The 16,933-nt window shown below is 43.7% G+C and overlaps 1 protein-coding gene across 1 annotated transcript in view; it reads right to left on the minus strand.

The window, feature by feature from the left end:
* The window catches only part of LOC120024355 (unconventional myosin-VI-like), a 116,907-nt gene that overhangs the window by 62,998 nt on the left and 36,976 nt on the right, over nucleotides 1–16,933 (minus strand). Inside the window, exons 9-12 of the mRNA XM_038968577.1 lie at nucleotides 16,407–16,571; nucleotides 14,050–14,130; nucleotides 4,732–4,912; nucleotides 1,189–1,333 (exon numbers count right to left, since the gene is read on the minus strand). Of these exons, the coding sequence (XP_038824505.1) occupies nucleotides 1,189–1,333; nucleotides 4,732–4,912; nucleotides 14,050–14,130; nucleotides 16,407–16,571 (572 nt within the window). The remainder of the gene's footprint in view (nucleotides 1–1,188; nucleotides 1,334–4,731; nucleotides 4,913–14,049; nucleotides 14,131–16,406; nucleotides 16,572–16,933) is intronic.

Genomic DNA, 16,933 nt, shown 5'->3' on the forward strand with positions numbered 1-16,933 from the left:
CTTGTTAACAAACTATAGTTTTGGGAAGTCGGTTAAGACATCTACTTCGTGCATGACACAAGTCATTTTTCCTACAATTGTTTACAGAGAATATTTTACTTATAATTCACTGTATCACATTTCCAGTGGGTCAGAAGTTTACATAAACTAAGTTGACTGTGCCTTTAAACGGCTTGAAAAATTCCAGAAAATGATGTCATGGCTTTAGAAGCTTCTGATAGGCTAATTGACATCAAATGAGTCAATTGGAGGTGTACCTGTGGATGTATTTCAAGGCCTACCTTCAAACTCAGTGCCTCTTTGCTTGACATCATGGGAAAATCAAAAGAAATCAGCCAAGACCTCAGAAAAATAATTGTAGACCAGTAAAACGAGTCCTATATCGACATAACCTGAAAGGCCGCTCAGCAAGGAAGAAGCCACTGCTCCAAAACCGCCATAAAAAAAGCCAGACTATGGTTTGCAAATGCACATGGGGAAAATATTGTACTTTTTGGAGAAATGTCCTCTGGTCTGATGAAACAAAAATAGAACTGTTTGGCCATAATGACCATCGTTATGTTTGGAGGACATCAGTCAGGAAGTTAAAGCTTGGTCGCAAATGGGTCTTCCAAATGGACAATGACCCCAAGCATACTTTCAAAGCTGTAGCAAAATGGCTTAAGGACAACAAAGTCAAGGTATTGGAGTGGCCATCATAAAGCCCTGACCTCAGTCCTATAGAAAATTTGTGGGCAGAACTGAAAAAGCGTGTGCGAGTAAGGAGGCCTACAAACCTGACTCAATTACACCAGCTCTGTCAGGAGGAATGGGCCAGAAATTCACCCAACTTATTGTGGGAAGCTTGTGGAAGGCTACCTGAAATGTTTGACCGAAGTGAAACAATTCAAAGGCAATGCTACCAAAAACTAATTGAGTGTATGTAAACTTCTGACCCACTGGGAATGTGATGAAAGAATTAAAAGCTGAAATAAATCACTCTCTACTATTATTCTGACATTTCACATTCTTAAAATAAAGTGGTGATCCTAACTGACCTAGAACAGGGAATTTTTACTAGGATTAGATGTCAGGAATTGGGAAAAACTGAGTTTAAATGTATTTGGTTAAGGTGTATGTAAACTTCTGACTTCAAATGTAGATGCACTGTGCATTTCACTAATTTTGACCAGGGCTTTGATAACTTACTTGATAACTGTTCCTTTGGCGCCCCCTGCTGTGGTGAGCATGACCCTGGACGTGAGGCTGACACTCAGGTCCTGCTCTCCCAGACCCAGCAGCTCAGCACAGTACTCCACCGTCTGGCTTGACTGGTTCTTTATGGTGCAGCCACCTGGTGGGACAGACATACAGAACGGTAACGTCGTTTAGTAATGTTGTTCGTAACATTATGAGGACGATGTTTAGGTGGGGGGGGGGGGGGGGGGGGTTGAAAGCCACTACGTACAAGTTTTACTCTGATGTTAAAAATAAATGGCTTATTCCCATAGAAATGTGATCTTCCTCTGGGCTGTCTGGAACAGCATGTGTAATGTGGAGTCGGTGAGTAGAGGAGAGCCCAAGACATTCACACCGTAATGCACCAGCCCTGACAAATGAGAGAATACTAACTTGCTCTAACAATACAAATATACAAGATGATTCTGTAAGAGATTACCGCAGAAGACTACAAAGAGTGACATTCACAAAGAAGACACATGAGAACCTTTTCATCAGTTACTCTGATGGCTTTGTATTAATAATGAATGAAGGGGAGGAGAATGACTAGCCCGCAGTGTCCTTGGTGTATATAGTGGCTCCTTAATAGTGAATAAAAGCCCTTTCACAGACTACAACAATGGTGCTTTTCCACTGAGACCCCCACACCAGTGGGCCGCCAGTGTTTTATGTTAATGTGAGCTCTAGTGTTGTGGTGTTTCCATCAGGAGTGTGGCATGAAAGACTTGTGGCTAGCAGAATCAACAACCTCTGCATCATTCAAGACTGTTGCTTTGTGAGAAGGTGTTAAAGTTCACTGTTAGACATTGTTATGTAAATGTCAGCTGAAAAGTACACAGGGAGTAGCTTCCAAGTTCGCCGGAGCCATGGCTCAGTGAGACACGGGGTGCCGGCCCGCGTAGATGGAAACAAAAGTCTAAGCCTTTTGGGTAAAACACTGGTGTACATTGTAAATGGAAATGCGTCACAAGAGGCCACATGGGCCTTCAGAAGGAAGATGAAGATTAAAGTAAATCAATCACAGAGCAGTGTTCTGGCGGACCACAGCAAAATGGCACCTGCTGCCCGGACACAAGGAATATTTTTTTTGTGGGTACAGTGCCTTGCAAAAGTATTCATCCCCCTTGGCTATTATCCAATTTTGTTGCATTACAACCTGTAATTGAAATGGATTTTATTTGGATTTCATGTAATGGACATACACAAAATAGTCAAAATTGGTGAAATGAAATGAAAAAAACTTGTTTCAAAAAAAAAAAAATTATATAAAAAAGGAAAAGTGGTTTGTGTATATGTATTCACCCCCTTTGCTATGAAGCCCCTAAATAAGACCTGGTGCAACTAATTACCTTCAGAAGTCACATAATTAGTTAAATAAAGTCCACCTGTGTGCAATCTAAGTGTCACGTGATCTGTCACATGATCTCAGTATATATATACACCTGTTCTGAAAGGACCCAGAGTCTGCAACACCACTAAGCAAGGGGTACCACCAAGCAAGTGGCACCATGAAGACCAAGGAGCTCTCCAAACAGGTCAGGGACAAAGTTGTGAAGTATAGAAGTATATCTGAAACTTTCGAACATCCCACGGAGCACTATTAAATCCATTATTAAAACATGGAAAGAATATGGCACCATAACAAACCTGCCAAGAGAGGGCCGCCCACCAAAACTCACAGACCAGGCAAGAAGGGCATTAATCAGAGGGGCAAAAAAGAGACCAAAGATAACCCTGAAGGAGCTGCAAAGCTCCACAGCGGAGATTGGAGTAGCTGTCCATAGGACCACTTTAAGCTGTACACTCCACAGAGCTGGGCTTTACGGAAGAGTGGTCAGAAAAAAGCCATTGCTTAAAGAAAAAAATAAGCAAACATGTTCGGTGTTTGCCAAAAGGCATGTGGGAGACTCCCAAAACATACGAAGAAGGTACTCTGATCAAATGAGACTAAAATTTAGCTTTTTTGGACATCAAGGAGAACGCTATGTCTGGCGCAAACCCAACACCTCTCATCACCCCGAGAACCCCATCCCCACGTGAAGATGGTGGTGGCAGCATCATGCTGTGGGGATGTTTTTCCATCGGCAGGGACTGGGAAACTGGCCAGAATTGGAGGAATGATGGATGGCGCTAAATACAGGGAAATTCTTGAGGGAAATCTGTAACAGTCTTCCAGAGATTTGAGACTGGGACCGAGGTTCACCTTCCAGCACGACAATGACCCCAAGCATACCTCTAAAGCAACACTCAAGTGTTTTAAGGGGAAACATTTAAATGTATTGGTGGCCTAGTCAAAGCCCAGACCTCAATCCAATCTGTGGAATGACTTAAAGATTGCTGTACACCAGTGGAACCCATCTAACTTGAAGGAACTGGAGCAGTTTTGCCTTGAAGAATGGGCAAAAATCCCAGTGGCTAGATGTGCCAAGCTTATAGAGACATACCCCAAGAGACTTTCAGTTGTAATTACTGCAAAAGGTGGCTCAACAAAGTTTTGACTTTGGGGGGGTGAATAGCTATGCATGCTCAAGTATTCCGTTTTTTTAAATCTTATTTATTGTTTGTTCCACAATAAAATATATTTTGCATCTTCAAAGTGGTACGCATGTTGTGTAAATCAAATGATACAAACCCCCCAAAAATCAATTTTAATTCCATGTTGCAAGACAAAAAAATAGGAAAAATGCCAAGGGGGTGAATACTTTGGCAAGCCACTGTAGACTAGACAAATTACTTCTTCATGCAACAACACACAATGAGAAAATGCCAAGGTATCTTCCAGCTCTGTGACAAAAAACTTTTAACTACCACTTTCTCAGCATCCCTTATGCTTCCTGTCCTGTGCCCTGGTGCTTTACTCATATTGCCACAGCACTCACAGAGACAGCTGTGTCTTTGTTATTGGTTGGCGTACCAAACAGTATGTGTTCTGAAGTAATGTAGTCTGACAAGACATCTCATAAGCCAGCCATGTGTTAAAGGGATACTTTGGGATTTGTCAGATGAACTCATGGATACCATTTTTATGTCTCTGTGTGCAGTTTGAAGGAAGTTGCTAGCTAGTGTAATTGCTAACTAGCATTAGCACAATGACTGGAAGTATATGGGTAACTACTAGCATGCTAACAGATACCCATAGACTTCCAGTCATTGCGCCAATGCACGTTAGCAATTGCTCTAGCTAGCAACTTCCTTCAAACTGCAGAGACACACACAAAAAGGGTATCCACAAGTTCATCGGACTCTGGGGAAGTAGATATAGGGCTTCATTGGCAAAATCTTGAAGTACCCCTTTAAGAAAACTTGCAAACAAGTATGCCAAAAAATATTGAAACTATAAAGAGGAGTAAGTAGTATGTATGTATGTATGTATGTATGTATGTATGTATGTATGTATATACATACACACGACAGAGAGAGAAAGACTTGGCTAACCTGATATGGAAACTATATTGAGCAGTGAGTGTGCGAGAAAGAAAGAGTCAGACAGAGACCGACCGTCACCCCGCTTACCTGATGTGCTGCCTGCCTCCTCAAAGTCGATGTTGCCCAAGTGCAGCACCCCGGCCACCACCCTGAACAGGTCCAGCTTCTCCATATCATCCAGGCCGATCTTCTTCATGGCCCCGCACATCCTGTTGAAGTCCCCCTGGTCGTCCAGCAGAGGGTCCTTTAGGGGCCCAGCCTTCAGGTGCTGAGGAACCATAGTGGGGAGAGGACAGGTCAGTGGTCACCCTCACCCGGGGCCACCCTGGCTGTGTTAAGACAGGCAGACCAATTCTTTTGACCAATCAGTTCATCTCTAAAACAATATCTGATGTGAAAAGTTCTGATGTGATTGGCCAAAAGATCAATTAGTGGAAAGAATATCAGAATTGGGCTGCCTGTGTGAACGCAGCCCCTCTCTCTATAACCTTAACGCTTCAGGAGCCCAGCATTTCAGGTGCTAATAGACCATGGGGAGAGGATGGGTCAGTGACCAGGGTTACACGCTCTTCACAGAAGGTGTACTGTCTCAAAGATTGGAGGCTTGCATTGGAGGCTTAAAGTAAGCTGTGTCAAGGCTGTGTCTTAACATCAATAAAATAACCTCTCTAATTACCCATAAAGTAAAAATACCATCTGTCTCCCTCACTGAGGTTTTCATTGACTTGGTGAAAGTGTTTGTTTGGATCTGAGCGGAGGCATGGGCTGCTATTTCACATGTAACATTGGGACTTCAAGCTATAATGCATTTGTTGTTGTTGTACAGAATTAGCACAATAAACCTGCATGAAAGCTGAGGTACATCACATCTCCAACTAGCTGCAGTAGGAAGAGAAGCAGGGATAGTGCGTTGGATCACACACCTGGAAAACCAACCACACAAGAAGAATGTCACAGTACCATGGTACGAGGAGCAGTTTGTTCTTCTCTGTAGAGAAATCTAACCTAAGGCAGGGTTCCCCAACTGGCCTTATTTGGCCCGCAGGTAGTTTTATTTGCCTACCCCAAGTTTTTTTTTGACAAAAAATGTAATTCTAACACATAACACAGATGGAATCATGTAGTAACCAAAAAAGTGTTAAACAAATCAAAAGTAGCCACCCTTTGCATTGATGACAGCTTTGCACACTCTTGGCATTCTCTCAACCAGCTTCATGAGGAATGCTTTTCCAACAGTCTTGACGGAGTTCCCACATATGCTGAGAACTTGTTGGCTGCTTTTCCTTCACTCTGCGGTCCAACTCATCCCAAACCATCTCAATTGGGTTGAGGCCAGGTGATTGTGGAGGCCAGGTCATCTGATGCAGCACTCCAATACCCTCCTTCTTGGTCAAATAGCCCTTACACAGCCTGGAAGTGTGTTTTGGATCATTGTCCTGTGGAAAAACTAATTATAGTCCCACTAAGCGCAAACCAGCCATGCTGGTTAAGTGTGCCTTAAATTCTAAATAAAATCACTGAGTGTCACCAGCAAAGCACCCCCACACCACCACACCTCTTCCTCCATGCTTCACGGTGGGAACCACACATGCAGAGATCATCCGTTCACCTACTCTGCATCTCACAAAGACATAGCAGTTGGAACCAAAAATGCCACATTTGTACTCATCAGACCAGAGGACAGATTTCCACTGGTCTAATGTCCATTGCTCGTGTTTCTTGGCCCAAGCAAGTCTCTTCTTATTATTGGTGTCCGTTAGCAGTGGTTTCTTTGCAGCAACTCGACCATGAAGGTCTGATTCACGCAGTCTCCTCTGAACAGTTTATATTGACATGTGTCTGTTAATTGAACTATGTGAAGCATTTATTTGGGCTGAAATTTCTGAGGCTGGTAACTCTAATGAACTTATCCTCTGCAGCAGAGGTAACTCTGGCTCTTCCTTTCCTGTGGCGGTCCTCATGAGAGCCAGTTTCATCATAGCCCTGGATGGTTTTTGCGACTGCACTTGAAGAAACTTTCAAAGTTCTCTTTGCTTATTTGCATTGTTCTTGCTATAATATGGATTTGGTCTTTTACCAAATAGGGCTATATTCTGTCGTTCTGCCCTACCTTGTCACAACACAACTGATTGGCTCAAAAGCATTAAGAAGGAAAGAAATTCAGAAAATGTACTTTTAACAAGGCACACCTGTTTATTGAAATGCATTCCAGGTGACTACCTCATGAAGCTGGTTGAGAGAATGCCAAGAATGTGCAAAGCTGTCATCAAGGCAAAGGGTGCCTACTTTGAAGAATCTCAAAATAATATATATTTTGACTTGTTTAAAAAAAATTGGTTACTACTGTACATGATTCCATATGTGTTATTTCAATGTGTGGATGTGTTCACTTTTATTCTACAATGTAAAAAACAGTTTAAAAAGAAGAAAAAAAACTTGAATGAGTAGGTGTGTCCAAACTTTGACTGGTACAGTATGTATGTATGTATGTATGTATGTATGTATGTATGTATGTATGTATGTATGTGTATATGTATATAATATACAGTTGAAGTCTGAAGTTTACAAACACCTTAGCCAAATACATTTAAACAAAGTTTTTCACAATTCCTGACATTTAATCAGAGTATAAATGCCCTGTTTTAGGTCAGTTAGGATCACCACTTTATTTTAAGAACGTGAAATGTCAGAATAATAGTAGAGAGAATGATTTATTTCAGCATTTATTTCTTTCATCACATTTACAGTGGGTCAGAAGTTTACATACACTCAATTAGTATTTGGTAGTATTGCCTTTAAATTGTTTAACTTGGGTCAAATGTTTCGGGTAGCCTTCCACAATAAATTGGGTGAATTTTTGGCCCATTCCTCCTGACAGAGCTGGTGTAACTGAGTCAGGTTTGTAGGCCTCCTTGCTCGCACCCGCTTTTTCAGTTCTGCCCACAAATATTCTATGGGATTGAGGTCAGGGCTTTGTGATGGCCACTCCCAATACCTTAACTTTGTTGTCCTTGAGGCATTTTTCCACAACTTTGGAAGTATGCTTTGGGTCATTGTCCATTTGGAAGACCCATTTGCGACCAAGTTTTAACTTCCTGACTGATGTCTTGAGATGTTGCTTCAAAATATCCACTTACTTTTCCTCCCTCATGATGCCATCTAATTTGTGAAGTGCACCAGGCCCTCCTGCAAGCAAAGTACCACAACAACATGATGCTGCCACCCCCGTGATTCACGGTCGGGATGATGTTCTTCGGCTTGCAAGCCTCCCCCTTTTTCCTCCAAACATAACGATGGTCATTATTGCCAAACAGTTCTATTTTTGTTTCATCAGACCAGAGGACATCTCTCCAAAAAGTATGATCTTTGTCCCCATGTGCAGTTGCATAGCATAGTCTGGCTTTTTTAATGGCGGTTTTGGAGCAGTGGCTTCTTCCTTGCATAGTACTCGTTTTACTGTGGATATAGATACTTTTGTACCGGTTTCCTCCAGCATCTTCACAAGGTCCTTTGCTGTTGTTCTGGGATTGATTTGCACTTTTTGGACCAAAGTACGTTCATCTCTAGGAGACAGAACGCGTCTCCTTCCTGAGCGGTATGACGGCTGCATGGTCCCATGGTGTTTATACTTGCGTACTATTGTTTGTACAGATGGACGTGGTACCTTCAGGCATGTGGAAATTGCTCCCAAGGATGAACCAGACTTTTGGAGGTCTACAAAATGTTTTCTGAGGTCTCGGTTGATTTCTTTTGATTTTCCCCATGATGTCAAGCAAAGAGGCACTGAGTTTGAAGGTAGGCCTTGAAATACATCCACAGGTACACCTCCAATTGACTCAAATGATGTCAATTAGCCTAACAGAAGCTTCTAAAGCCATGACAATTTCTGGAATTTTTCAAGCTGTTTAAAAGGCACAGTCAACTTAGTGTATGTAAATTTCTGATCCACTGGAATTGTGAGTAAAGTAATTTGTCAGTAAACAATTTTTTTGAAAAATGACTTGTGTCATGCACAAGGTAGATGTCCTAACCGACTTGCCAAAACTATAGTTTGTTAACAAGAAATTTGTGGAGTGGTTGAAAAATTAGTTTTAATGACTCCAACCTAAGTGTATGTCAACTTCCGACTTCAACTATATATATACATATATATACACATACACATAAACTCAGCAAAAAAATAAACGTCCTCTCACTGTCAACTGCGTTTATTTTCAGCAAACTTGTGTGTAAATTTACAAATGTGTAAATATTTGTATGAACATAAGATTCAACAACTGAGACATAAACTGAACAAGCTCCACAGACATGTGACTAACATAGATGGAATAATGTGTCCCTGAACAAAGGGGGGGGGGGGTCAAAATCTAAAGTAACAGTCAGTATCTGGTGTGGCCACCAGCTGCATTAAGTACTGCAGTGCATCTCCTCCTCATGGACTGCACCAGATTTGCCAGTTCCCAAACATTTCTGGGGGGAAATGGCCGTAGTCATCACCCTCCGATCCAACAGGTCCCAGATATGCTCAATAGGATTGAGATCCGGGCTCTTCGCTGGCCATGGCAGAACACTGACATTCCTGTCTTGCAGGAAATCAGGCACAGAACGAGCAGTATGGCTGGTGGCATTGTCATGCTGGAGGGTCATGTCAGGATGAGCCTGCAGGAAGGGTACCACATGAGGGAGGATGTCTTCCCTGTAACGCACAGCATTGAGATCGCCTGCAATGACAACAAGCTCAGTCTGATGATGCTGTGACACACCGCCCCAGACCATGACGGACCCTCCACCTCGATCCCGCTCCAGAGTACAGGACTCGGTGTAACGCTCATTCCTTCGACGATAAACCCGAATCTGACCATCACCCTTGGTGAGACAAAACCGCAACTTGTCAGTGAAGAGCACTTTTTGCCAGTCTTGTCTGGTCCAGCGACGGTGGGTTTGTGCCCATAGGCGACGTTGTTGCTGGTGATGTCTGGTGAGGACCAGCCTTACAACAGGCCTACAAGCCCTCAGTCCAGCCTCTCTCAGCCTATTGCGGACAGTCTGAGCACTGATGGAGGGATTGTGCATTCCTGGTGTAACTCGGGCAGTTGTTGTTGCCATCCTGTACCTGTCCCGCAGGTGTGATGTTCAGATGTACCGATCCTGTGCAGGTGTTGTTACACGTGGTCTGACACTGCGAGGACGATCAGCTGTCCGTCCTGTCTCCCTGTAGCGCCGTCTTAGGAGTCTCACATTACGGACATTCAATTTATTGCCCTGGCCACATCTGCCATCCTCATGCCCCCTTGCAGCATGCCTAAGGCACGTTCACACAGATGAGCAGGGACCCTGGGCATCTTTCTTTTGGTGTTTTTCAGAGTCAGTAGAAAGGCCGCTTTAGTGTCCTAAGAATTTCATAACTGTGACCTTAATTGCCTACCGTCTGTAAGCTGTTAGTGTCTTAATGTCCGTTTCACAGGTGCATGTTCATTAATTGTTTATGGTTCATTGAACAAGCATGGGAAACAGTGTTTAAACCCTTTACAATATACTTTACAATGAATATCTGTGAATAATATAAGGATTTTTACAAATGATCTTTGAAAGACAGGGTCCTGAGTTTACACACACACACACACACACACACACACACACACACACACACACACACACACACACACACACACACACACACACACACACACACACACACACACACACACACACACACACAATTACTCCAAGATCTGTTAAACCATTGTACTGTGACATTCTGGTGGACACAAAATATGTTGTAATTTTGACCTCAAGCCCTAAACTACAGAGCAAAACCACATCATGCATTTAGAGAAAGCATGCAACCCCACAACACTCAGCACTGATGTGAACCCTGAGACAAAAAAATCTTCCCAAAATTCACATCATAATAAAATCTAAAAGAAGTAGTCCTGGTCACAGCACCAAATCCATAAATCACCTGATTGTCCTGAATTGTATAGAGAAGCAATGTAAAGAGACATATAACCTTGATCAACACAAGGGACAGGCGACATGGTATGGAACAATGTATGGGCAAGGGTTACAAAATTCGGGCAATTTTCCAGGATTTCTGGAAACTGAAATCTGGATTTCTGGGAAAGTTACCAGAGTTTTGCAACCCTAGTACGGGCTTATCATATGCACTGGCAATAAGCATGAAGGTCTTATTCATCATTTTATCACAACACGATGCTCTCCAAAAGGCCGAACACAGCATTTATCATGAGCAGGTGATTCCTGAGATCAAAAGGCATGATCCTCCATGACCATGTAATACGATCCATGGCTCTTAGGAGCCTGCCTTGTCCAAATGTGAACCTTGAAAGAGGGTCAATGCAAGACCTAGCTGTACTGTACCCACCACCTAAAAGCAACACCTAGCTGTACTGTACCCACCACCTAAAAGCAACACCTAGCTGTACTGTACCCACCACCTAAAAGCAACACCTAGCTGTACTGTACCCACCACCTAAAAGCAACACCTAGCTGTACTGTACCCACCACCTAAAAGCAACACCTAGCTGTACTGTACCCACCACCTAAAAGCAACACCTAGCTGTACTGTACCCACCACCTAAAAGCAACACCTAGCTGTACTGTACCCACCACCTAAAAGCAACACCTAGCTGTACTGTACCCACCACCTAAAAGCAACACCTAGCTGTACTGTACCCACCACCTAAAAGCAACACCTAGCTGTACTGTACCTACCACCTAAAAGCTACACCTAGCTGTACTGTACCTACCACCTAAAAGCTACACCTAGCTGTACTGTACCTACCACCTAAAAGCTACACCTAGCTGTACTGTACCTACCACCTAAAAGCTACACCTAGCTGTACTGTACCTACCACCTAAAAGCAACACCTAGCTGTACTGTACCCACCACCTAAAAGCAACACCTAGCTGTACTGTACCCACCACCTAAAAGCAACACCTAGCTGTACTGTACCCACCACCTAAAAGCAACACCTAGCTGTACTGTACCTACCACCTAAAAGCTACACCTAGCTGTACTGTACCCACCACCTAAAAGCAACACCTAGCTGTACTGTACCCACCACCTAAAAGCAACACCTAGCTGTACTGTACCTACCACCTAAAAGCTACACCTAGCTGTACTGTACCCACCACCTAAAAGCAACACCTAGCTGTACTGTACCCACCACCTAAAAGCAACACCTAGCTGTACTGTACCCACCACCTAAAAGCAACACCTAGCTGTACTGTACCCACCACCTAAAAGCTACACCTAGCTGTACTGTACCCACCACCTAAAAGCTACACCTAGCTGTACTGTACCCACCACCTAAAAGCTACACCTAGCTGTACTGTACCCACCACCTAAAAGCATCACCTAGCTGTACTGTACCCACCACCTAAAAGCAACACCTAGCTGTACTGTACCCACCACCTAAAAGCATCACCTAGCTGTACTGTACCCACCACCTAAAAGCAACACCTAGCTGTACTGTACCCACCACCTAAAAGCAACACCTAGCTGTACTGTACCCACCACCTAAAAGCTACACCTAGCTGTACTGTACCCACCACCTAAAAGCAACACCTAGCTGTACTGTACCCACCACCTAAAAGCATCACCTAGCTGTACTGTACCCACCACCTAAAAGCAACACCTAGCTGTACTGTACCTACCACCTAAAAGCAACACCTAGCTGTACTGTACCCACCACCTAAAAGCTACACCTAGCTGTACTGTACCCACCACCTAAAAGCAACACCTAGCTGTACTGTACCCACCACCTAAAAGCAACACCTAGCTGTACTGTACCCACCACCTAAAAGCAACACCTAGCTGTACTGTACCTACCACCTAAAAGCAACACCTAGCTGTACTGTACCCACCACCTAAAAGCATCACCTAGCTGTACTGTACCCACCACCTAAAAGCATCACCTAGCTGTACTGTACCCACCACCTAAAGCTTCACCTGAATATCATCTGCTTAGGTTAAACATACGCTGAAAACTCAACCCAACAAGTACTCAGAATCTCTTCACTTACTTGCCAGTTTTAACAATAGAAAGATAATTACTGATATTTCTATGCGTTTAACCTAAATGGTACTATTACCTTTACTAAAAAAACGTTATCTGACTAAAAATGTCCATACTCAGAGAGACACTTCTTCTGATGTCCCCAACTAGCCTACACAGAACAAATGAATCATCACTGTCCCTCAAGAGGAGAGAAAAAGAGGCATAGTGTTGTCCAGGTCATTTCTTCATAACAATAACAATTCATTACGGTGAGTCCTGAAGGGGTGCCATACACACAGCTGCAATATTGGAGTACTTATAGCTGTATGCATAATTAATCAAAGGGAGAAGGCAAAGGAAGTCATTTCATTGGGAGGATAAAGAATTCTCATTGATGTGGTACATTACATCTATCCATACGGTCATGTCAGTGGCTCCTTTCCTAATTCAAATGTTTGCTGCTTATCTGCATCACATCTCAGACAACAATGTTTCAATAGGTAATATACAAAAGGTTTTAATCTGACCAGAATGAAAATAAAACTTGTAGGCTACTTTGTTGGAATTTTAAAACTTTTTAAGTAAAACATGTCACTACTAGAAGCCACTGCATCAGTGCATCTGCAGACCAAGACAAAACAACAATCCTCCTTTGACTGAGCAAGCCATTAAGTAAAGGTAAAAGCCACTGAGACAGATACAGGGAGAAAGGTGGGGGGGTAGAGAAGTACATTCTGTTCACTCTCTCCGCAGACAGTCGTGCCTAAGTGCATTTCCAATTAGTTCTGGAGATGAGAAACCGTCTGTCATTAGATAGCAAAGGGAATCCTGGCCAAAAACTACAGATAAGAGAGAGTGTTTCCGTCTGTGGTTTTCATGGATATTGGAATACATGGAGTAGTGAAGATGCAATTCAACCAATATATAATGTGCATGAGGAAAGAAAGCGGATAGGAGATTGAGAAAGAGAGAGAGGGGGTTGAGAGAGAGAGAGCTGAGAGAGATGGAGAGTGAGGGGGTTGAGAGAGAGAGAGCTGAGAGAGATGGAGAGTGAGGGGGTTGAGAGAGAGAGAGCTGAGAGAGATGGAGAGTGAGGGGGTTGAGAGAGAGAGGGGGGTTGAGAGAGAGAGAGAGAGAGAGAGAGAGAGAGAGAGTAGCTGAGAGAGAGCTGGAGAGTGAGGGGGTTGAGAGAGAGAGGGGGGTTGAGAGAGAGAGAGATGGTGAGTGAGGGGGTTGAGAGATGGAGAGTGAGGGGGTTGAGAGAGAGAGAGATGGAGAGTGAGGGGGTTGAGAGAGAGAAAGAGAGATGGAGAGTGAGGGGGTTGAGAGAGAGAGAGATGGAGAGTGAGGGGGTTGAGAGAGATTAAGATATGTAGCGTACCTCTGGACTCTTGCGGTTCTGGAGGATCTGTTTGTCCGTGTCCTTGTTTGCAAAGAAGCGAGTGCATCCTCTGTTCAAATACTGCAACATAGACAAGAATCAGTAAACAGCAGCAGATTTCATGGATCAATATACCGCAGTATGACAGTTTTAACAATACCTAAAACATCTATTGAATATCCCATCAACACTGGTCCAGGATGGTTTAACATGATCGTCAACACATCAGACACCATGCATGACCAGTTGCAATATGGCAAATTTGATGACTTTCGAAAGTCAAAGCAAAGTAATATATCCACATCACTGTCTCTGTGTGGACTCTAACACTGATTTTTTGTTTCTTGAGGATTCACCATTGTTCACAGCAAATAACTAATATTTGGCACATAATACTTTTCTCCCTCTCTGTAATTGCTTTTGTGCGACTTTTAATGACTTCTCAGTAGCCTGCTCTCTTCCTGCCTGTCACTAGAGATACGGCCTGATGATGAGCGCGACGACAACTTCCCAGGTGGGTAGGAGAGAAAAACAAAACAGAACCCGGTGGCTTATCTTGTTTGTACGAGAGGAGTATTCTCAGCTGAAACGGAACAAAGGTTTTCATTACAGAGATAGGCCTTTGGGAGGATTCTGTATCTCTCTCCCTCCCTCCCCACCTAATTTTTTGTTTCCAGATCAGCAGAAAAAAAGTTAAAAACGGATGAGACCATTAGAGGAAGGTAGCTCGGTCAGGCAGAAGTGCCTTGCTTACTGCCCTGAAGAATGGCTTCACTGGACAGATAGAAATAAGAGGTAATGCACGGCCACACAGTACACACATTTATGAAAATATGAGAGGGGAGATGTAGCCTACCGCTGAAATGATATTCATGTCAGCATTGACGTTTGACTTAGTTAATCCTATCTTTTCACTGCAACTTCCTTCCTGTCTAGCTGCTCAAACCCATTTTCAATTCGGGATCCATTAGATGCAAATCTGTACTGGGTGTGAAAGAGAAGACACTTGATTTATATGGGTGCTGTTGTTAATTCTATATTCTAATCTGCACCTCTAGCAAGATGTGCCTGAGCCCTTGTAAAATGTCTGCCGAGAGCCAGGATCTCCAAAGGTCAATAGTAATGTCCAAGTGGAATTGGATATCAGCAGAAAAGTCACTGCCATTAACCATGCATCAATCAATTTGTCTATCTCCATTACAGTGGACGATATTGCTGTCAAGAACTGGAGTCAAAGCACCTCATCTTCCTGAGGCTGAGCGGGACCAGACACTGAAAGGGACTGAGGCTAAGCGGGACCAGAAACTGAAAGGGACCGAGGCTGAGCAGGACCAGAAACTGAAAGGGACTGAGGCCGAGCGGGACCAGACACTGAAAGGGACCAAGGCCGAGCGGGACCAGACACTGAAAGGGACCAAGGCTGAGCGGGACCAGAAACTGAAAGAGACCGAGGCTGAGCGGGACCGGAAACTGAAAGAGACCGAGGCTGAGCTGGACTGGAAACTGAAAGAGACCGAGGCTGAGCGGGACTAGAAACTGAAAGGGACCAGCCACTGAAAGGGACTGAGGCTGAGCGGGACCAGACACTGAAAGAGACTGAGGCGGAGCGGAACCAGACACTGAAAGAGACTGAGGCTAAGCGGGACCAGAAACTGAAAGGGACTGAGGCTGAGCGGGACCAGAAACTGAAAGAGACCGAGGCTGAGTGGGACCAGAAACTGAAAGAGACCGAGGCTGAGCGGGACCCGAAACTGAAAGAGACCGAGGCTGAGCGGGACCAGAAACTGAAAGGGAACAGAGGCTGAGCGGGACCATAGACTGAAAGGGACCATAGGCTGAGCGGGACCAGACAGGGAAGTTTAAAAGAGGGACTCAATAGTGGACACAGCTTTTTACAACTTAGCTAAAAACCTGCCAGCTAACTATAACAGAAGGGGCTTGCCTTAAAGTACAATGAGATGGATAGTTTTATTTGTGAAGTTGATGCCAAGAAAATAGGCTGTCTAAACGATGGCTGAGTGTGCCATCTAGTGGACTCCGAGCCACATTAACAATTCATGCAAATGTCTATCATGACTTGACATTTTTATAGCAGCATTTTATCTTAAGCTGAAACACCAAAAAGTGTGAGCCTCCTTAATAATTAATGATGCACTGCGATAATCAGAGGAACTTCTCTTCCCCGCGTTGCACTGAGTGACTGCATAGGACAGCGCAGTGTCCTTAGAATGACGAGACAAGTTTATACCTTTTTCGACAGACGAACCAAGCCGAGCAATACAGCGCCAGCCTGGTTACGTATCCACTCTGGAGGGACAAGACACAGGGAACAAGGCTGGCCCGTAGGCCCCACTCACCCTGAAGGCGTCTGGTGATTCCAGGTGGAACTTGGTCCTGATATCCTCGGAGGCTCCAGCACACAGCCGGTAGAAGATGTGGTAGTTCCTCTCCTCCTGGCTCTGCTGGCAGATCCTGGATTTCTCCAGCAGGTAGTGGGACACGAAGCCTCCCACCACAGTATTCTAAGTGACAACAACAACACATGTTCAATTAGCATCAGAACTGGGTTCAAATATTACTTGAAATAATTTTCAATATTTAAAAATGCAGTCTGGGCTCTTAAGCAATCATAAATTTGTAAAATATCTTATACAATTTTTCCCCAATTTTTTTTAAGGACATGAAATGGATGACATATTACTCAAAAGTACTGGCTGAAATTACACAAAAGCTCTAGAGTCTAGAGCATCACTTTAAGCTGGGCTTTATTAAGCTTGCCTGGTACAATAGAACCAACACAAGTCTCAAAACTAATCTCCACCCATCTGGCACTCGAGGCAAGCCAAAGGAGACAAAGTATTTTAAAGAATTGTCAAATCACTAT

This window comes from Salvelinus namaycush, chromosome 29 (assembly GCF_016432855.1).
Source record: "Salvelinus namaycush isolate Seneca chromosome 29, SaNama_1.0, whole genome shotgun sequence".
In the NCBI taxonomy this organism is placed as follows: Eukaryota; Metazoa; Chordata; class Actinopteri; order Salmoniformes; family Salmonidae; genus Salvelinus; species Salvelinus namaycush.